At 40.7% G+C, this 23,437-nt stretch overlaps 1 protein-coding gene across 1 annotated transcript in view; it reads right to left on the reverse strand.

Annotated features, from left to right (window-relative positions):
* Positions 1-23,437, reverse strand: part of LOC122815823 (parathyroid hormone/parathyroid hormone-related peptide receptor-like) — a 147,332-nt gene that overhangs the window by 78,838 nt on the left and 45,057 nt on the right. The window contains exon 2 of the mRNA XM_044088628.1: positions 12,089-12,242. Within this exon, the coding sequence (XP_043944563.1) occupies positions 12,089-12,242 (154 nt within the window). The remainder of the gene's footprint in view (positions 1-12,088; positions 12,243-23,437) is intronic.

The following is a 23,437-nucleotide window of genomic DNA, read 5'->3' on the forward strand; positions in this document are numbered from 1 at the left end:
AAACGAAGATAAAAATTTTTTAATTTCTTAACAATAATCACTCTTGCCTAAGCAAGTATACATAAAATAGATTCACCTACCCACTGTAATACTTCATTAACATTTCCAAATCATTTAAATTACATTTTTGGCGCCATTTTTCAGCTACCCTTAAAGCTATATTACTTTAAAACAACGTATTGCTCACTAAATAAGCATTAACGAAAAACTAACTTGTACCATCTTACTTATGTACTACAACATACACATACAAGTAGTCCATAGTTTAAAACTATTATAATATGTATTATTGAAAAATTAAAAAACTGTTAAAAAACATTTCATAAATATGCTACTATTTATACTGCTATTTATATCTAAATATTGCTATTTATAACTAAATACTTATCCAATATGTATAATAAGTATTTGTATATAAATGTAGATGTTCTTCTTATGACTAGACAACCTATAAACAATACATTCCGTTTCTAACTTTCTTTATTAATTGTACAAATTTTATCCATTATATTATTTGTAATATTTTCAAATATATGTATATACAAATTAAATGTACAAGTGTAACTTTTACTTCCAGATGTTTAATGTCATATTAAATTGATGTCAACCTTATAAAAAATAAAATTAAATACAATTTATTCAAACATTAATATACAATCATCTAGATACTGCTTGTTTTAATAAAGGTTTTATAGAGATGTTGTCATTTAACCCTGGTGTGGTAGATGCATCTGTATATAATTGCCACCACACCTCCTTATAACTTAACATCTCCTTCATACAACCACCCCTAGGATTATATTTTATATGTTCCAATATTGCAAATTTGAACTTATGTAGTTCACCATATTTTTCTATATGTCTATACAAAGCATTGTTGTTATCCTTCCTTTTCAAAGCCCTCTCTGTTTTTCCTATATAGTATCCACTACATATATATAACAAAATTGGTACTACAGTTCCCTTTCCTAAACTTTATTTTACTGTTATTAATATTATCCAATGTGAGTTCGTTTGATTCCATAATGTCACCACACTGGTTACAATGACCACATTTTCTAGTCATATTTGGCCCTTTATCACTTCTATAGTCCTGACTTCCTGCAGTTCCTTTCTCTAACAATCTTTTCAAATTATATCCCATTTTATATACAAATTCTGGTTTTTCTCCTACACATTTAACTAAATTATTATCCACAATAAATATTTTCCAGAACGACATCATTATATTTTTAATCTGGTGTACAAAGGGTGAATATTCCAAAATGCAAGCACGTTGGTATCTACCTATGCTGTTAACCTTATTTGTGTCACTATGAACTTCAGTGATGACCTCTTTACTTCCCAATAATGCTTTATATTTTCTCCCCCATTCTTCTATTACATATTTCTTTACATTATTCATCATTGTAACATCATAATTTCTTTCTTCGAATAATTTATTAACATAATCCATCTCCTTTATCATTTCATTATGCCTTGAGGTCATCCTGGCTATTCTTATACATTGCCCTTTGTAAATGTTGTACAATAATTTTTTAGGATGATTACTATTGTATTGTAAGTAATCTTTAGAAAAAGTATTCTTTCTATATACAGCAGATTTGAAGCCCTTGTCATCATGTGATATAAATGTATCTAAATATGCTATACCATTGTCACTTGTAGAATAGGTGAACTTTAAGAACTCACTACTAGTGTTAATAAAACTTATAAACTCATGTAACTCATCTTTTTTACCCTTCCACAAAATATATATATCATCTAAAAATCTTGTGTAGTGTATTACTTGTTTAAAAAATACACTTGGGAATAAAACTTCCTTCCTGATTTGATATCAGTGTGCATTTCAAATATTTCTCCCATTTTATTTATTTTTTTTATAACAAATAATACTACAAACCTGACAGAGAAAACACAGTTACAAATTAAGAAGAGGGTGGATGTTAATGAAACAGAAGCCTATTGTGCATTTCTTTCTTGCATTTTAAAACTTGACAGACCTAAATGTAACACTTTGTAAGTCTAACCTGACACACCTACCTGATGTAAACAAGCACAGTTGCCATCCCAACAACACAAACAGTGAGGGAGCGCTTAGACGATGTGAACATTCCTACAGGGATCCGACCTTTTGGGATTCAGCAATTCTAATAAGATCAGACCTCATTTGCATCTTAACCATGTTGAAAGCCCTGAATCTACACATAAATCTGCATGAAAAGGCAACCGTGTAGCTAGGGAAACTGAAGGTGAGCCGAATGTTGAACACAAAACAGATATTACATTTGCTGCAAACCTCTGGTTCTCCCAATTTTGTAAGCACGATGATTTAGAAAGTTACATTATTTCTGCCCATCCCCCCACCATTATTTATGGCTTTGTCCAGATGTCTTGCTCTAAGAATTTGAGAGGTCTGCATGACTTACGATGTATACAGTTCATTTGGGGGGGGGAGACATGGCAGCAAAGTTGCATTCTGCAAACCTGGTGTTCATTAAATTTTCTAAGTTTGTAAGAGCAATAGTTAAAAAGTGAACCTATTTCTGGCTCTTGTCACACCCATTATTTATGGCATTCTGAAAACCTGGTGATCAATAAATTTTCTAAGTTTGCAAAAGCAATATTTTAAAAATGTCCCTTTTTCTGGACAATTGCCTACCACATTACTGATGGCTTTCTTCAGATTTTTTGGTCTAAGAGGTTGAGACATATACCCTGTACTGCAGTTCAGTGCATACCTTTCAACTTTCCAGATAGATTTTTTCCTCATACTTTTGGTGTCTTCCTCATAAAGTTTGTGATTTTCTGGCAAATCACTGGGATGATCTGAGGATCAAAGTCACTAAATAATGACATACATTTGAGTTTCAGACTTTAAATCCTTTGGAAACTGCATGTTAATACAAACCCTGTTCTAGCAGCTTTCTAAGTTTATATGAGCAATATTTAAAATTTGTCCCTATTTTTGTGCCTTTACCACCCCCCCCCATTCTGTCAGACTTTGTCCAAGAATTTCAGCTGTAAGAAGTAGAGAGGCATAGTTCATTTTTGAATACAGCCGGAACAGCAGACAGAGCCTATATGGTTGCTTCCTACCATGTTGAATTGTTCCAGCCTCTTTCCCTGCTTCATTTGCATGCTAATCGTCTGCTTATGCAGCCGAATAAGCATGCCCTAATGTTTACATGGTGTCCATGGGGGTGGATAACTCTACACAGCACTTACTAAATTTAAATTTTCCTGTGCCCATGTCTGCATCACGTCAGGAAAAAAAGACTGTGTAAGCCTTGTTGAATCCCCCCAAGACTGTACACATTATAGGTTCATAGGTATATACTAGGCTAATGACCACTAGAGCCTGGATAAGCCTAGCTGTGCAATCCAAACAATTGCATCCGTATGTATCATGGGCATTTATTAGGAGGCAATATGTTAGTTAGGAAGTTTCTGTAGGTCATGTAGGAGGAGTATGTTAGTTTGGGCATTGCTGCCTGCCTCTGTCTATCAAAGACATGGGGGCAAGATCCAGAGTGAATTTCCAATTTCCCATCCATTGGTTCAGGTTACAGTTAAATAGGCTTAGGGATAGACTCCAGAGCATGGGGGTCCTCTGAGACACACATCTGCATTGCTAACATGCCTTATTTATGTCTCAAACAAAATTTAAATCCTTGGATCTGTTAGTTCTGCTGCTGTTCATTTTGCAGATGTGCAAAAGCTGTATTAGAGCTGGATCTGAAGATGTCTTGTACACCAGGCATAGATTGCCTCTCAGTAATGTGTAGGAGACAGCATATAGTGACAAGGCTTTAAGATGATCCATATAGGACAATGTATTTATATGTTGGATTATCCTGGTGAGGAATCTTTGTGGGTGTTCCAAACTGTTACATATGTCTGGCCAGGTACATGCTGAAGGAGGCATTATACCCAATAACGGGTCCGGTAAGGGCTGAATAAAGTGGCACTATGACATCCTTGTAAGAATGCATCCCCTTTTTTTCATTTGTGCCACATAACCATGATGTTGTCTGTGACTGACTGTACAACACCGTTCTTTAGATAATTCTGTAATGCCCCCAGGCAAGCTTTACTACAAACATTTACTTCAAACTGATATGCAAGTTTGACTCAGTGGGGCTTCAAAGGCCCTCATTGATCCATATCTATAGGTAATCTCTTCAACTAAAGTATGACAGATTTGTTATCTGAAGCAAATAAGGATGGGGACAAGGGTTTATGTGTTCAGTTAGACTGCAGCAGTTGTGAAGCCATTACATTAATTAATCAAAGGAGTCATAATATCCAGTAAATCAGTTAAATGGTGCCCCAAAATCCTCAGGCATAGCTAAATATTTGCCATATGTAGCATCTAATTCAGACCCATCATGGAAGTGGCCAAAATATGATCAAGATTGTTAAGAAGATTATTGGCTATGAAGCAGCTGCTGGAAATTTCATGAACTAAAAGGGATTTGCACAACCTTCTTTCCTTTTCCTGAAGACTAAACCCAGATAAGCAAGTAAGGAAAAATAATAATTTTTCTTCTGTCTTATTTAGTAGTTGCTAACTGAGCACAGGACATTTTCCCCAAAAATGTTTCTGTCAAAATTATACTGTAATAGCAACCCAGAAAAACCCTGGCAAAATAGAGTACAATCGGTGAAGAAAAGAAAAAAAATACAAACCTCTTCTGATGAAGGCACCATAGAAGTCATGCATGTTTCTTCTTAAGAGCATGCAATTATTCCAGTACATCAGTTCTGAATACACAAGAATAATCACATCATTATTAAATCATCCAGGCCAGTAAGCCAAAATCCACCAGTAAGAGAGAAGCATCACCCTTTTAAGGGTCATTAGTGTAGCATAACTGGACACACTAGCAGTGATCTGCTATGAACATGACTGAAGGATTTTTTCCCCTTGGCTTGAAGCTTATTTGGAACTCATCCTTAAAATAATGGGCATCAGACTTTTTGTAGGTTGAGTGTTGTAATTCACATCTAGACTCTCCAGTTATGGTCAGCTAAAGTGCCCAAAGAATATTAAACCTTGGCTGTGTTAAGTGGAATTTAGCTTATTTGCTTAATGTCTCTGATTTAAACTCAACTTTTAGTGCTGTCTTCTTAATCCCCCCTAAAAACTGGTGACTTTTGAAAAAGGCGATAAATTACACTTAATAAATACTGTCAACAATTACGGTTATAGACTTATTTTATTTTAGAGAATTTATATTAACTCACATTCTCTTATTCTGCCAATATCTCAGGTTTCATAATGCTAATATTTTAAAAGTGTCCATGGTTGTCCCTAAATATTTTTGGATATAGCCCAGATTCTGTTGATGTTTCTCTCTAATTCATGGGAGCTATGGCCTGAATCCATTAATTAGGAATTATGGATCACTGTGCATTCAAAAAGCCCACATGCTGACATATTTTTATGCCTTTTCACTTTTTTAATTTCTCTAAACCTTTTGGATTTCTAATAACATGACAGGAATGGACCCTATTCCTAAGTCAAAGTATTATTAAAGTTCATGAAATTAGTATTGTTTCAATCTTTGATGTTAGCCAGAAGTGCTCCTCATAGCACCTGCAATGTGCCCAGTAATGACTCCTTCTGCAGTTTGTATGGATTTAGATGCATTGGTAACATATCTAAAAAAGACTGTAGATTCTTTTTATAAGACCCATTACTCCTACCGCTGTTGGACCACTCTGGTATCTTTCTTCCACATTGCTTTCATTTCTGCCTGCAAATCCTGATATTTTATGACATTGTGTCTCTCTGCACACAAGGCACTGTAGTCACTGGGTGTAGCGATTTCAATGATCAATGCTTCCCTCTTTTTAATTTCTCCAAATCTTCTGGATTTCTAATACCATGATGGGAATGGACCCCATTACTAAGTCAAAGTATGATTAAAGTTCATGAAATTAGCATTGTTTTACTCTTTGATGTCAGCCAGTAGTGATCCTCACAGCACCTGCAATGTGCCCAGTAATAATGCCTCCTGCAATTTGTACGGAGTTACATGTATTGGTAACTTATCTAAATACAATTGTAGATTATTTTTTATACAACCCATTGCTCCTACTACTATTGGAACTGTCTGGGTATCTTTCTTCCACATTGCTCTCATTTCTGCCTGCAAATCCTGATATTTTATGACTTTGTGTCTCTGTCTTTTTTAATTTCTCCAAATCCTTTGGGTTTCTAATAGCATGATAGGAATGGACCCCATTCCTAAGTCAAAGTACAATTAAAGTTCATGAAATTAGTATTGTTTCAATCTTTGATGTCAGCCAAAAGTGCTCTTTGCAGCACCCACAATGTGCCCAGTAATGACTCCTTCTGAAGTTCGTACAGAGTTACATGTATTGGTAGGATATCTAAATAAGATTTTAGACTCTTTTTTTTATATGACCCATTGCTCCTACTACTACTACTGGAACTATGTGGGTATCTTTCTTCCATACTGCTCTCGTTTGGGCTTGCGGAGCCTGATATTTTATAACATTATGTCTCTCTGTAAACAGGACACTGTAGTCACTGGGTGTGGTGATTTCAGTGATCAATGCTACTTTTGTCTTCTTTTCCTGGACCACTATATCCAGTTTTCTAGCATCTATCTTTTAAATTGTTGGTAATGGATGATCCCATGTGATGTACACTTCATCATTTTCTGTGGCTCATGTTTCCAGTGCTTTTCAGCCACTTCAGAACTATAATGTTTGCACAATCCCCAGTGCAATAGTCTCACCACATTATTGTGCCTTTCAGTATACAGTCCTTCTGCCATTAGTATGTCACAACCAGCAATGAGGTGTATGACTGTTTCCAGTTCGGTTTTACAAAACCTAAATTTGTCTGTTTCTCCCACATGTTCAATGGACTTTCTAAACCAGTATGAATGTAGCCCACTATCTTGAGCTGCCAATATTAACCTTTCATCTCTTGGTTTGAATTCACCTCTCCTTAACCATTCCTGCATTTGTTCCTGATCAACATGAGGTTCTTCCAGATGTTTTCTATACTTGCAACTATATTTATGCATTTTCCACATTTCTTGCCTTATTATCTGGTCTTTCATCTTATATTCTTATATTCTTTCTTTTGTTTTTTTATTTTGGCACATTCAGTTGCTGCCTGATTTTTATCTACTTCTGGTTTTATTTCCATTCCTGCTTGTTAAGCAGAAAAGTCATCTTAGATTTATTCTCCTCATGTTTCAAAACTTTCACTATGTTTGGGTCTCATGAGGTCAGCAGATATGTGTGGAGTCCCATGATTGCAGATCTGTACATGTAATCAATTTCAATGAGGTCCATTCCTCCTTTGGAATGGGGAATATATAATCTTGGTATGCACTGATTTTCATAGATCATTTGGTGAGCATGAAGCATCCTTGTTTTCATATTTAATCTAGCCAACATGTTTTGGGGCCAATCAATAACTCCAAAATTGTAAGTTAGGAAAGGAAGAGAAAATTGGTTTATGACCTGGATTTTGTTCCTAGATGTCAATGCTGTTTTCAAGATTAATTTGTCTTCTAAAATATTCCTTACTAATTTTTACTTGCATTTGTTCATGTTTTATTGCTGATCCTTCATCAATTCCCAAGTATTTATACACTCCCTCCTGCTCAGGTTCTTTTATATCACATTCTTGTCCCAAACTGATGTTTCCTGGTTCTGCAGTTTTCCTGCTTTAAAGGTTGCTTTTGCACATTTATCAAGGCCAAATGACATTCTAATATCATCTGAAAAAGTTTTGACAACCTGCAGTTGTGCTTTCAGTTCCTCATCTGATGAGCTATACAGTTTTAAATCATCAACAAACAGAAGATAAGAAGTCTTTAGACATTTGTTGTTTTCTAGGAGCCAAATTATAGCCATAGCCTAAGCTGTTATGTAAATAGTTTAATGGGTTAGGAGCAAGGCAGAACAACAATGGTGACAGAGAGACACCCTGGAATATCCCCCTTTGAATTTTTATCCCTGGGATAATAATCTGTCCTTGATCATGGTTTAATTGCAAAGTGGTCTGCCATTGTTTTGTGGTCACTGTAACGTAATCGATCAGTGTAGGATGTATCTTATACATTTTTAAGCACTCCTTTATCTGTGAATGTGGTATACTATCAAATGCTTTTTTGTAGTCAATCCATGACATACATAGATTCTTCCCCTTTTTACAGTCCTCCACTATGACTTTATTTAACAACAAATGATCCTTTGTTCCATATGACTTTCTTTTATTGCCCTTTTGTTCTGCTGCCATAATTGAGTTTTCTTCTAAATTACTATAAAGTCTGTCAGCATCAATTCCTGTGAATAGTTTATACATCGTCGGAAGGCAAGTTATTGGTCTATAATTTTTGGGGTAGCTTACAGGTTCACTCTTAAGTAGGAGCATTGTTTTACCTGTTGTTAGCCAGACTGATGTCTGTTTGGGGTGCACATATAAATAGTTCTTACTCATGGCTAGGTCTTCATGCAAAGATCTGCTCTGAGCTGCAGCACAATGGCATTAAATATACAGAACCAACCGATATTGCCAACATCCTGGAAGATAGGGTCAGTGCTAACACTACCCCCCTCACCCTCCAAAGGGCCCTTCTTAATACCGGAAGAATGCAAAGACTCTGTAATCATGGATGGACAAGTAAAGACCGCACTCTCCAAAGCCAAGAACATAGCATCCATGGGACCAGACAACATTCAAGGCTGGGTACTGCACGAACTACAGAACGAACTGGCACCCCACCTAAGTACCATGTTCAATCATATCCTCACCTCAGGCTATGTGCCTACTGAATGGCGCACAGTGACAGTTATCCCACTCCACAAAGGCAGTGCCACCACGGACCCTGGAAACTACCGCCCCATTAGCCTGATGATCCTGGTCTGCAAGGCTATGGAATGTATCATCTTGGAGCTTATAAACAAAGGCATAGATAACCTCCAAACCCTGGACCCCAATCAGTTTGGGTTTGTAAAAGGTAGATCATGTCTACTAAACCTGACTGACTTCTTTGAAGCAGTCACTAGAGCTGTAGACGAGGGCAAGGTAGTGCACACAGCCTATCTTGACCTCGCCAAGGCTTTCGATACCATCCCCCACTCTGGTATTATAGATAAACTCACTAAACTGGGCATAAATCCCTATGTCACACAATAGGTGGCCAATTGGCTCACTGATAGAACCACACAGTAAAAGTAGCCAACTCCATGTCCGACTGCGGACCAGTGACGAGTGAAGTACCACAGGGTTCGGTCCTGGGTCCTCTCCTGTTCAGCATCTACTTCTCTGAAGTGCAGGCCAACACAGAAGGTCTTTGACTAACAAAGTTTGCAGATGACTGCAAACTGGGAGCCATAACAGAATCACCTAATGATGTAGCCATTCTACAAAAGGGCCTCACAGAGACAGATGCTTGGTGTCAAAGTCATGGCCTCAAGCTTAATGCCAAGAAGTGCACTGTCATCCCCTATGGGAAAAACTTGCTACGCATGAACTACCACATAGGCGGTAGCTCACTAAACACTGAAAGTGTGATACGAGACCTCGGGACACAGGTGGACAGTAGTCTCTCCTTTGATAACCACATCGCCACAGTAGTCAGGAAATCCTTCTACATGGCACACCTCATCACAAAAGGGTTCTCCTCTAGAAAAAAGGAGGTCATTGTTCCTCTCTACTCATCCCTCATCAGACCCATTATAGAGTACAATGCCCTATTTGGCATGTATCTCACAAGACACCTAGAACAATTGGAAAGGCCACAGAAATACCTCACTAAGAGGATTACCAGCCCCAAACAGATGCCATAAGTAGGCCGTCCAAAAAAACTCCAGCTCTACTCCATCGCATATCACCTACTCAGAGGTGATCTCTGCCTAACATATAAAGCTATGTCAAACTCAGAGCTGTTGGACATGCTACGCTTAAAGAAATCCCAATCTCTCTGAACCACATGCTCCAGGGACCTAAACCTTGTCTCCACAATAAACAGAACATGCTGGAGGGATAGATTTGTGTCCCGAGACTTCCCAAACTCTGAAACAAACTACCCATTCATGAAAAAGCAAAGCTCCTCATTGGCCCTCTTTAAGAAAAATCTTGATGACTGGATGGGAAATTGGAAATTCACCCTGGGGATCACTTCTGTGGCACTGCTTGACAGGGGTACAGGAAAATAATTTTCTTGGGTGGCGAAAGCCAGGGAATCTTTTTGGCTAGGCTTATATAAGCCCCAGGGCCGATAGCCTAGTACCTACCTATGAACCTAAGATGTTAATACTTATAACCAAAAATTAGGCACTGCATCTGGGCCTGGGGTTTTCCAATTAGAGGCTTTTCTTAACTATGTTTCAGTCTATTTCTGTTACTTCATCCCATTTCATATCCTGTACCTTTAAACTTCTTATTCTTTCTTTTACTTCTTTTATCCATTTAGCATCTTTGCTGTGTTCCACAGGATTTTCATAGATACTTATCCAAAATGCATCTATTTCTTCTTTTTTTTGGCGGTCTTTCAATTCCTTTTACCTTTTTTCCCAATTCTCTATAAAACTTTTTTGGGTCATCACAAAATTGCCTATTTTGTACTTTTCCTTTATATTTATCTGTGCATCTTCTAAGTTTTTCTGTCTGTCCTGAAATTTTTAATTTATTATTTGTGATAGTGCATGACAGATCCTGGTCTGTTCTAATACTGTGCACTGCTTTTATCACATCTATCTTTCTTAGTATTTTTATTGATCTATTCCTTCTTCTATAGTCTTCTAACAGTGACACTTCTTGTCTTAATTGCTTTATATTTTTCTCTATTTGATACTTCCATGATGGTATTCGATTTCTCCCCTTCCTTTCCCTCACTACCCTGTGATCTTGTGGTAGAACTTTATCAGTTATTAATTTAGCTGCACAGTAACATATCCTGTTTACTTCTGTTATATTGCACGGATCTCTATATTATTGACCTTCTGCAGTTTATTTCTTTCATTGATTTTAATATATTTATCTATGTCCATTAAAATCAAGCAACTCTTCCCTTAGTTCATTTTCTTCCAGAGTGAGGGCACATCCTTTGTTTTCCACTTCCCGCGGGCATTCTAAAGAAAGTTCTATAGCATCTCCCTGTGGCACCTTATCTTCAGTTTCATTCTGTGCCATCTGTTGCTCTGTCATATGGGAAGCCAATGGCCTATCACTCCTTGACATTGACTTCATCAGAGTTTTCGCGGTCTCTTGTCCATTCCCTTGTTGTCTAGCTTTAAGTGAACGTTTATACTGGTTCTCTCTCTGTCCTGTAGGGATAATCTGCATATCTTTCAGGATACTTTCTTCAAGTAAAGTTTGCACCTGTTTTCACATGTGGTATTCTGTTTTGGCAGGGTCTTTCAAGGATTGCTGCCAATAATGTTTGTTGTGAAACATTTCTGTTTTTTGGTCTGAAAGTCATATTATATTTAACATCAATAAAAGCAAAACTATAAATATACAAATAAGGAAATCACTATGTTGTTATGCAGTTGCATTCAGTATGCAAAAAATATAGAAACTGTAATTCTTTTTGTGAATTCTTGTAACATATAAATCATTTTCCTGTAATGGTAGCTATTTTTATGAGAGCTGTCAGCTATAGAAACAAGAAAACTATTGTATTCAGCATTGTATTTCATTCTGAAACTTAATGCAAATTGTTAAAGATGGCTTACATAATGTGCACCTGTTCATGCTGTCTTGAGTCGAGTCTAAAACTTTTCTATCAGATGGATTTTGTACTAACTGAGTTTAGATGTATTTCATTCTTATTGACATATATCAGATATAAAGCAGTTTGACCACATTCCTGGAATAAGGAATTTATAACAATCATAAGTATGTGTTTGCTTAATTTGTGTCTGTACAGATATAAACCCAAAAGTTACATCTCAGTGCCTTTATTTGTTTGTTTCCATCAGAATTATAGGTAGCTAACTAACAGGCAATTAATGTCCATGTCTTTCTATGTTGCTTAATAAAAACTTTTAAAAAATCAGTGGATTCTTGCTATAGTTTTACACTTACCCCAGCCAAACAAAGTGAATCCCCATAGGTATTTCTTGTCTGGAAAAAGGGCCACAAAGATGAGGATGAAAAGGTAAAGTCCTTCCACCAGGATCCATAAATAATTTGTTTCCAGAAAGTAGAGGAAGAGCGTTAACACAAATTTGCAACTAACCTACAGAAAACAAAAAGGGCAACAGTATTATCAAGGTTTTTATGCTTTAAAATATAATCATTTAAATACTGAATGCTTATTTTAGCAGTTCTTGCTTTCTTTAAAAAATCACTTTGTTAACTGTAGTTTAGAAATATATCAGTGATGCAGACCACCAAGCATAAAGCAACTTGTTTTAAGACAGTTTGCAGTCCATCCCTCGGATTCTGCAAGCCCTGCACGGCGTGCAGGATCAGTTTAAGAGCTATTTTCGGCAATATGGCCGCTGCATGATCCAGGAACAAGCTCCCGGGATGTGCACACGAGCTCTTAAACTATTCCTGCATGGACAGAGCTCGGAGATGCAAATTACCTCATCTGCAGGTGAAAACCATGCAAATGAGGTGAATTTGTGATCCAGGAAGCTGGAAGCTGTCCGTGCAGGACTAGTGTAGTCTGCAGAAATCTACTCAGTTAGTAACCGAATACATTTCTGCAAACTACAAAACGGAGCCATGACAGCTCTAAATAAAGGGTGTATAGGATGTGGAAAGCATGCCAATGGCCAAGTATATGTCCACTGGCATGCAAAAGTGTTCGGAAAAAAAAAATGAACTTTTATATTTTTTTTGCCAATATCGGCTGTTTAAGTGTAGGGCAGCGGCATGCAAATGGGATTGGGCCGAAAATAAAAAACCTGAAATAAGCTATCTAAGCAAAATCAGTATTTTTCCATTATACCCAATGGCAGGCATAAGACAACATGGCCAGTGAATAATGGTTGCTAAGGGGGAGGGCTCAGTGTGTGACATGTAACTATGCATTAGCAGGCAATTCTATGCAAATGAGGAGTATGATACTGAATCACATATTTCCCTGCAGGTCTAGCTTGCACCCAACCATGTAGGAGCAATAAACCATAGTTCAAGCATAAGAGCTAGATGACTTCATAAAGGGGTGTGTTATGTAAGTTGTAAGCTTATTGGAGCCCTATGGCCCAGGTTTGCCCTCAGCTAAGCACAGCTAAGGCAGGGTATGTGTCAAGGGCTGTATTATCTTACACCAAGAAAACCATGGTGTGCACATTGCAAGACGAGCCAAATTCTTGTAAAAGGTGCTTATGTTGCTAAAGCGGGTGTGTGCAGCACACACCAGGTGTAAAAAAAAAAAAAAATGGAAATAGCAGCTTTGTGCACATCTGGGCACTGTGTTTGTGCGCCACGCCCCTGCGCTTAAACAGGAAGGCAATGGGAAGGGAAAGCAGCGGTAGGAAGGTAATCAAGGAGAACTAGCATAGCTGGCAGGTGAAATGTATCAGAATTAGCCAATTACACAGGCAGCAGCCCAGCCCAGAACACTACTATAAACCATGCAAACACCTTTTCCCTCTGGTTTTTCCTACAAACTCTACACCAACAGTGTATACAAGAAGGAGCATTTTAACAAACAAAAGCAACAAAATGATAGGGGCTGCAGCAGCTATCATACATCAACATGTGGAAGAGGCTGAGGGTGGTGAGGATGAGAATGCTGTCGACCAACCCACAGTGAGGAGACGGAGAAGAGTGTACAGACCCAGTGTAATCTACCAAGGGCTACATGCACTACAGATAGTGGAGTGCTATAGGGTGGATAGGGACCTCCTACTGCAAATTGTGTAGCTGTGCTGGCCATGCCTCACACACAGAACTAACAGAGGGGAACCCTTCCCTGTGGATACCAAGGTATGTGTAGGCTTAAGAATGCTAGCCACAGGTACCTTCCAAAGGCCAACTGGGGATATGATGGGCATCTCACAGGCATCAGCATCAAGAGTACTCCACCAGTTACTTGATGCCATGTCAGCACATGCCCTTGAGCACGTATATTTCCCCAACACTCCTGAGGCGTTGGCCAGCAATATGCATCTCTTCCACCACATAGCAGAATACCCTGAGGTAGTGGGTGCTATAGACTGCACACACATAAACATCAAAACACCACCCGGTGAGCAGGATAGTGTCTACCTCAACTGCAAGGGCTTCCCCTCCATCAACTGCCAGGTCGTGTGCAATGCCCAGGGCATCATAGTGAATGTCTGTGCAGGCAGCCATGGAAGCTATCATGACTCCCACATCTGGCATTTGACACAGCTGTACCAGAGATTTGCCAATGGGGACATCCTGTACTGTCATCTAGTGGGGGATGCTGGTTATGCACCAGAGCCATGGCTGATGATACTCATCAGAAATGCACACACACCTGAACAAGAACTCCATAATGAGACACATGCACAGACCAGAATCATAATAGAGCATGTGTTTGGGATGCTCAAGTCATGGCTCCGGTGCTTGGACATGTCTGATGGAGCCTTGCAGTACTGCTCAGCTACATGTACACAAATCATCACCGTATGTGCCATGCTACACAATTTGATCCTACGGAATAAGCTGCAGGTGGAACAACATGGGGCAGGGCCACACAGCCCCCCACCATTGCCTAAGCAAAAGAGGCAGCGTATAGCACATACACTGACACAGTAGGGACCCAGGGAATGATACCTCTCTCTGGTTCACACATATAGTAAAAGGGATGCCAAACAAGACACTACCTGTGCTTAACCATGTATAGGGAGTATACTATGTGCATCCGACATAGTCAGCCCTCCAGCACCATCCTCAATACTGGCATATCCACAAGGTACGTCACTCTTCCTACCAATTGCTGAATGGAATAGTATGTGTAGTTACTTGTATCTATGGTATGGCTGTCAGCATGCATGGGAACTGGGTGGCTGATTGGGATGCCAGCAGACAGTAGACAACTCTAGTGGCAGCATGAGATCTGTAACAAACATTGGTGTCACCACAGTAGCCTGTACTACACAAGGTGACAAAACCCACTGCAAGAAATGTGCCGGCCCACATGTATGTCCATATGATGCACACATGCCAGTCAGGGAGGCTCACATACCCAACAACAGTCTCAGCCAGCAGGACAGGTTTATACAAATACAAACAAAGGCTAAAGCCTCTGATTGATGGCTATGGAGAACATCCCCCACCAGACCTATACAGATAGACTACAACAGATCAGGTAGTGGGATGTTACATCTGAAGGGTAAGAAGTCAAAAACTGAAATGTAGGTCAATCAAACCTAAGGCCCATAGTACACTGATATGCTTCTAGTCAGTATGATAGGTTAGAATACAGAATGAAATGGAGTACCTGAAATAGCAGGGCAGACATAGCAAAAGTGTACACCTGTCAGGTGTGCTCACCCCCCAATCCAATGCAGGAATGTAGCAACAGTCAGGTGTGCCCCCCAAAACCTATGTAGACATGTAGCAACAGTCAGGTGTACCCCCAACCCTATGTAGAAATGTAGCAACAGTCAGGGGTGCACCCCCCACAGTCCAATGTAGAAATGTATTAACAGTCAGGTGTGAACCCCCTCCCCCACAATCCAATGTAGAAATGTATCAACAGTCAGGTGTGCCCCCCCCCCACAATCCAATGTAGAAATGTAGTAACAGTCAGGTGTGGCCCCCTACAATCCCAAGTAGAACTGCAGTAACATGTATGTGTAGGTATAATAACAGTGGAGCACTGATTTCCTGAGCTGGCCAAGGTAGCAGGACAGATTGTAGCATGCGTACACTATGCAGGTGAGAGTTAGGTTGGTGTGTTGTGCATTGTGTGCCAGTGGTCAGTATGTATGCATGGTGAGATTTGTCCTGGTATTCATTGCCCAGTACTGCCGATGATAGGGCCAAGGTATCACAACTGCAGTGCCATACACAATGCTGTCCTGCCAAACACATTCCAGCAGTAAGCCATAGTAAATGTTTGGAAGTAATATGTGTCACCATCTGAAAGGTGGACATGGCATGAAAGTCAGCCCACATATACAAGCAGTACACAGGGGAAGTACCCCAGATATATAGTGTATAATATGTAACTATCAAATGAACACACCCTTGGAATTGTGCATGCAGGTTTGCAGCACATCAATTGGGCTGCTAGTCGGGAATACCGATGTCATCTGGCCAAATGCTGGCAGATAGCAAAGGTCATAGGAATGATGTATGGAGAAACAGCTGATGTCACTGAACAAGTCAGAAGTGGAATGCTCCATGCATATCTGTGAGTCAGATGCAAGTACTGTCCACAGCACACATGCACCCAGCTCACACAACCACCACCCACAGGTACCTCACTGGCCTCATCCCTGCTGTTGTGAATGAGTACAATATGACCCCAACCTGTGTATGGCAACAGCGAAAGTATGCAGCATGCAGAGCAGGTGTCCCATACAGGTATGTCCCTAGCTGTAAGCAGCACCTTGCCAGCACCCACATCACTGAATCAATACTGACAGATGGTATTGCCATGGACACCTTGCACACCTACCATGTAACTCCAGGGGGATATAGTTTATTGCAGTCTGGGACTGTAGGACTGATAGAACGCAATGGCCTGCTACATCTGGCCTGCATCACTATCAAATGGCCTACAGTCATTTGCCAAAGGCCTGTCTCTCACCCGTACTGCCAATGTATGTTATGTCATCGACCCCAAAATAACAACATAACATAGTCCACAAAACCCAACTGCAAGGCCATCTGGACAAATCACAGTAACATGGCGAACATGTCTCAGTATATGAACTGTGGACCAACACCAAATTACTGCTGTGATGAGGTGATAATGACAGGGAAAATATCAGAGTATGTCCACATGATGTATGGAAGAGGATAGAATAATGGAGGGGTGGGGGGATTGGAACATGGACGGCATGGAGTGTGTGAAGTCCAGTACTCAGCCATGTGCACATACTATCCCTGGCTGCAAACATGAGAATGGGTGGCTAAAATCCTGCTCATACACCACAGTGTGTAGGGGTAATGTCCAAAAGTATGACCCCTGCCTCTGGGTAACCTGTGTGAATCTGTACAGCTGTGAGTTATTGCCACAGCAAGATATGGCCATACTGTCATGTCAATGGATGCACAACCATGGGATGCTTCCCCCTCCAGAATGGCATGTGTGTGCAAGAATATGTAGGCTGCTGACCACAATACTGGACACAGCTGCATTCACCCTGTGTTCCCTAGGGCATCACTGCAAGCAAATTTGTCAACCTGACAGTACTTGATGACATAATGCATCACAGTGTATAACAGTACATATGTCTGAATATCTCTGCCAACTTCAGGACCATGTAGCAGAAGCAGCACAGACACACCTACCTACAGTACCCCACCATCTGTTGCCCATTCTGAACACATACTGTTAACTGATCTACAGATGTACTGCAGAAACAGTTTGCTAGCTGTAGATGTACAACACAAAAGTCTGCGCTGGAGTGCAAACAACCTGGAATGGAATTACATATTCAACGCAGAAGGTCATACTGGGCATGTTTCTGCACTTTGAGAAATGAAGGCCATGTCAGATAACAAAATTCTGAAAGGTCATACTGGGCATGCTCACACACTGAAATAAATGAAGGCTATGTCTGCCAACAACAGTGGACCATACATATTTGTCAGTCGCAGATGTTAGTGCATACACCCTCAGTATGCACCAGTCATGCTTTGCACACACACATTGGATAGAAATGCACACATATATCCAAGGACAACACACAATAATAGGCCAAAAGTACACATACATAGATGCACGGAAGAGAATGACAGTCACAAAGAGCCTACCATTATGAGGACTATCACACCCAGCACACATCCAAATGGCTAAAATCACATGATGTGCAAATGTCAATCACCATAGACATTTGCCTCTGGAATCATTAGGCATGATAGTGTCTATGGTGCTAGTGCTAACTGTGCAACATGACTGTAGAAGTCAGTAGTCATCTAGCAGTTGTATACACATACCTGTGGAATATAAACGTGTGTGTGCCTGAGTGTGGTGTGTCTGCCTCTAGATGAATGGGTTATGGCCCATGCACACACAATTCCCTCCCCATTGCCCAACTACGGCAAGGCTGCTGATGTCATACACTTTGATATATACCTTTGGGGAAGGAGTAGCTGAGTAATTTCTGCTGCATGTGCTATAATTGCATAATGCTGTAGTGTGGTAAACTAGTTAGGTGGGAGTTCAGTTCCCAGACATGGAAAGTTTGGGTGTTTGTGCGGGTGTGTTCTTTTGTCAGTGTAGGGAGCAATGCTTTTGAGGCCATCCACAGGCACTACAACCTCCATTGCCCTACTTTGGCAAGTCTGCTGATGTCATCAACTATGAAATACACCTTTGGGGAAAGCATAGTCTATTAATCTCTGTGGCGTGTGCTATAACTGTGTAATGCTGTAGTGTAATAAACTAGTTGGGCAGGTGTTTTGTTCCCAGATATGGGAAGTGTGGATGTTTGTGTGTGTGTGTGTTCCTTTGTCAGTGTAGGGAGCAATGCTTTTGAGGCCATTCACAGGCACTACAACCTCCATTGCCCTACTTTGGCAAGTCTGCTGATGTCATGAACTGTGAAATACACCTTTGGGGAAGGAATAGCCCAGTAATCTCCATGTCGTGTGCTATAACTGCGTAATGCTGTAGTGTGATAAACTAATTTGGTAGGAATTCTGTTCCCAGACATGACAAGTGCAGATGTTTGTATGTGTTTCTTTGTCAGTGTAGGGATCAATGCTTTTGAAGCCATCCACAGGCACTACAACTTCTACTGCCCTACTTTGGCAAGTCTGCTGATGTCATCAACTGTGAAATATACCTTTGGGGAAAAAAATAGCCGAGTAATCTCCATGGCGCATGCTATACCTGCATAATGCTGTAGTGTGTTAAACTAGTTAGGTAGGAGTTCTAATACCAGACATGAAAAGTGTGTGTGTTTGTTATTCGTATCCTGTGTGGAGGTGACTGTGAGTGTGCAAAAACTGGAATCATTGAGGAGTGGATTTTGCAATTTTCATATATGGTGGCCCTATGTCACAATGTCCACTTTACAAGGATAACAGATGTAAATCAGCTGAGAGGATGAGGTGCCAATCCATACCCCTACATGTGATATCAAGACTTGGTGAACAAAGTAAGCAACCCTAGTATTACCCAGAGAACACTCTGAACCTATGTCTCATACACAAACACACTTGCCTAGGCAACAACCACTATGCTGGTAGTACTCTGCATATTATTCACATATAGTAACCATGGTGTGATTGCAGTGAACTACAGAGGGATTGGCACCCCGTCCATCAATACAATAGGCACTTAATTGCAGACACCTTCACTATGTTCCCCACTGGACGCCTGCAACAACTGTGGTGCCATCAAATGTGATCCACAAAAGAACATACCATGCCTTATACACATGCCCTGTATGGACAGATACCACTGACACCAGGAAATGCCTGTATCTTGCTATCAATGTAGGTGCAGGGTCAACCTGCTGTCCATTACCAGGTCCCACCACATGAGGGCCGGACTGGCACATCTGATGATAATCTGTGTACACAACATGGGCCAGACAACCCAGGTACACTTCAACATTTCACTCTACATGAATGTTGGATGTGTGCACATCCCAGACACTGTCCATGCCATGGACTATAGAACACATACATGGCAAGCATTGCACAGCACTGGCCACACACAATAGTAAACCAGGTGATTGGATGGTGATTACAATACCCACCTGTGTGGGTCATTCCAGACACTACACCCCTGAGCCACACTGCAGACCTTTCTCATGTGGCCTGATGCCAAGGTATAACCTTCACCTAACCTTGTAGAGCCCTCTGGCACAGCCAACTACTACACACCCATGAAGCAATGCACACATGCACGTCAGTACTGGCACCCTGTATCTGTGTGTGTGATGTATGATGCTTCCGTCCACATTCACAGCAAATACAGCTCCCATTGGCATACTGAAGCATGCTGTCTAATGTCAGACACCTTCATATACCCTTTGCCCATGGAACCTCAGGATAACCCCTGTGGTGCATGTGATACCTGTGCATTACTGTATTGTGGTAACCTAACTAGTTAGGAAGTGTATTCCTGACCCAGCCAAGTGTGGCAATGTGCATGAGTCCCTTAGAGAGTGTGGCTGTGTTGACGCTGACACCTGTTCATGTGGACAGGCACGTGTGCCACACCTACCGTATCGCTACTATATCACTGTTGCAGATGTCACTCACCAGCACATATACGTTTGGACAGCTCACCAGCATGTAAGCTATGTGGCGCATGCAATAATTGCATAAACATGTGATAGCTATGCATAGTCAGTCAGGGGTTTGAAACCATGTACTGGTAGGTGTATGAGACAAATGTGCTTAGGTTTTACTATCCCATCCCTTCCCTGACGCACTTTGTCTCTGTCTGTCCCTCTCACACCCTCTCTGGTGTATCTGGAGATGTACACCTGCTTTGCTTAGGCAGCAGCTTGTGTTTTGTAAGTGATGGTCATGATCAGCTGATAGCCTCTGTACCAATTGAGTCCTCCTCTAGCTGATTGCATGTGGAACAGCTAGCTGTGGTATCATTCCTATAGCCAATTACATGGAAACACACTACAATATCTAGGAACATCATGTTGGTGTTGGGCTGTAACATTCACTGTGAGCGGAACCTACATCTGGTGTTTAGCAAACATCATCACAGATGGTTTGGGAATTTACGTCAAACAACATACACTGTGGAAAAAGGCCAACAGACAGGAGGGGGATGTACCAGACCTGACTATAGAATATAAGTGTTACTATTCTTCATTTAGAGTAATGTTGGTTTAACAGGGTGTGTGTGGTTATGGCCAGTCTGCATGTTTTAATAACTCTTATGACAGTGCTGTTTGTGATGAAACGCCTATCTGTAGGGACATTTGCAGACTGGGCAGTGTGCAGAACCTTTTGTTTCTTGTGTTACTCACAAAACACCTATATGAGAACTGCTGAAGCATAGTGTGAGGATTGCAGTCAGCACATGGTGACAGCCATGAGAGTTACTGACTTCATATTCCGCATTGGGCATACATCACAATAAACCCTGGTATGACAGTAAATGTCTGAGGTTATCACAGCAACATGCCAATATTGGGCCAGTGTTCATAGATCCAGCCACAGGTCTGTCACCCTTTGTACATATGTCATGCAGTATATATGCATGTGTTCTGCTTGGTCTGCAACTGTTCTAAATCTGGAGTCCTGGGTTACTGGGCATATCTACGCATGCTGTCATAACTAATCCTGAATGCTGTTGACTATTGCTAACCCATATCTGTCTTAAAACTGCAACAGCATAGCCCGTATGGGAAGGCCAGTCCAGGTGGACCCACCTGTCCCACCTCAACTGGCCATGGCACCAGACACCAGCACATCTGGGGCCAGCCTGGGACCTCCTTGTCCGTTGACCCTGCACAACCTTTGGGTGGAACCGCTGCAGGGGATGGTGCTCGGTCCCCCCTGGGAGTGGGGGTGGACAGGACCCTGTCACCTGTGATCAGGTCCAGGCTGTGATGCGTAGTGAGCTCCGCAAGGAATTTGGAGACCAGCTACGTGAGCTAGAGGGCCGTGTGACACAATTAGAGGGTCAGCCTGACCTTCCTACCCAGCCCACAGCAGAGACACCTTTGGGGCTGTGAAGGTGCAGTGGTGACTGCTCATAGGTGGGGACCTCAGTCCCACTGTTTCCATGTGGGGGCTCATGGGCTTGTGACTTCCAAACACCCCTCTCCATCCAAGGTGTTTACCCCCCACATGTGGCATAAACCACCCATGTATGCTGTCTTGTCTGTCATCCTACCCGACCTATCATCCCCAAGTATACCTACTATCCTTCCCCAACATCCCACTCTCACCTTAATAAAAAACACAAAAAGGGCAATATGTTCTCCAAAAAAAATCTTGCCCCATACAAAGCTGTCCATTTCGCACATGTGTCCACTGGACACATGTAATCTGGTCTAATTGGCATCACAACATCTTACTGTTGTTCTCACCCCTCTCTCAGGGGTCTGAATACATCTTCCTCCAAATTCAGTGTATATGCACAGCTGTTGCTGTAGAAGAAATGGGCAGACCTTCCATACACCCTTCCTGCACATCTCTACCTATTTTCCCTACTGTCTTTCCCTCTTTGTGCCCCTTTTTCACAACTTTCCTATCAACCCTTTTTTCTTTTCTTTTAAAGAAATTAGCACGGGGGTAAGCGGGAGTAAGCACTTTTAAGCAGAAGTAAGCAGGTGTAAGCCTGTTTGCACGGGAGTAAGCAATGCGTACACAGAATAAGCAATGTAGAAGCTGAGTATAATAAAGTGTAACCCGAAGTTAGCAGTGCTTACCTCTGTGCAAATCTGTGCAAACCCGCTTACAACTGCTTAAAAGTGCCTTAATCACTCTGTATCTAATGGGCCTTGTTCTGCCCAACAACAAAATAAACAGCTTCCGCAAAGCTCAAACTCAGGAGCCTGCACACCATAGCCAATTCGACTTACCACTAAGCCATGGCAGATATACATAACCCTGATGTTTTTACAAACATATCATCCAGCGCAAACATTCCACAAAACAGGGAATGTATTTGTACATGTAGATGTATGTGTGTGTGTGTGTGTGTGTGTGTGTGTGTGTGTGTGTGTGTGTGTGTGTGTGTGTGTGTGTGTGTGTGTGCGCGCATGTGTGTGTGTGTGTGTGTGTGTGTGTATATACTTATAACTAAATAGATATATACCTCTCTCTCTCTCTCTATATATATATATATATATATATACACACATATATATAGAAATATCTACATATAGATATATACATATGCATACATCTACACATATATATGTTCATTCATATATATATATATGTGTGTATATATATATATATATATATATATATATACAGTGATATATATATATATATATATATATATATATATATATATATATATATATATATGGATCACCTTCATTTTGTCAACAGTTCATTTCACCGACACTCAACTCAGCAGGCCCAATTCACTGAAACGTCATTTCACTGACACTTCATTTCACCGACACTCATTTAGTCGAAAATGATATATGGCCTATTCCCCACTGTAGAGCGACCCTGGAGTTAGAATATATAGTAAGGGGGGTGTGGGGGGGGCGAAGCCCCCCCACATACTGGGATTCTATAATGGTTTGTTGGTAATAGTTATTCATTGCACTTGTAAGAATGCATCTGTATACTGTAAAACGTTTATGATATGTGGGGGGGCTTCGCCTC

This window comes from Protopterus annectens, chromosome 1.part1 (assembly GCF_019279795.1).
Source record: "Protopterus annectens isolate FY-2018-M chromosome 1.part1, PAN1.0, whole genome shotgun sequence".
Lineage (NCBI taxonomy): Eukaryota > Metazoa > Chordata > Ceratodontiformes > Protopteridae > Protopterus > Protopterus annectens.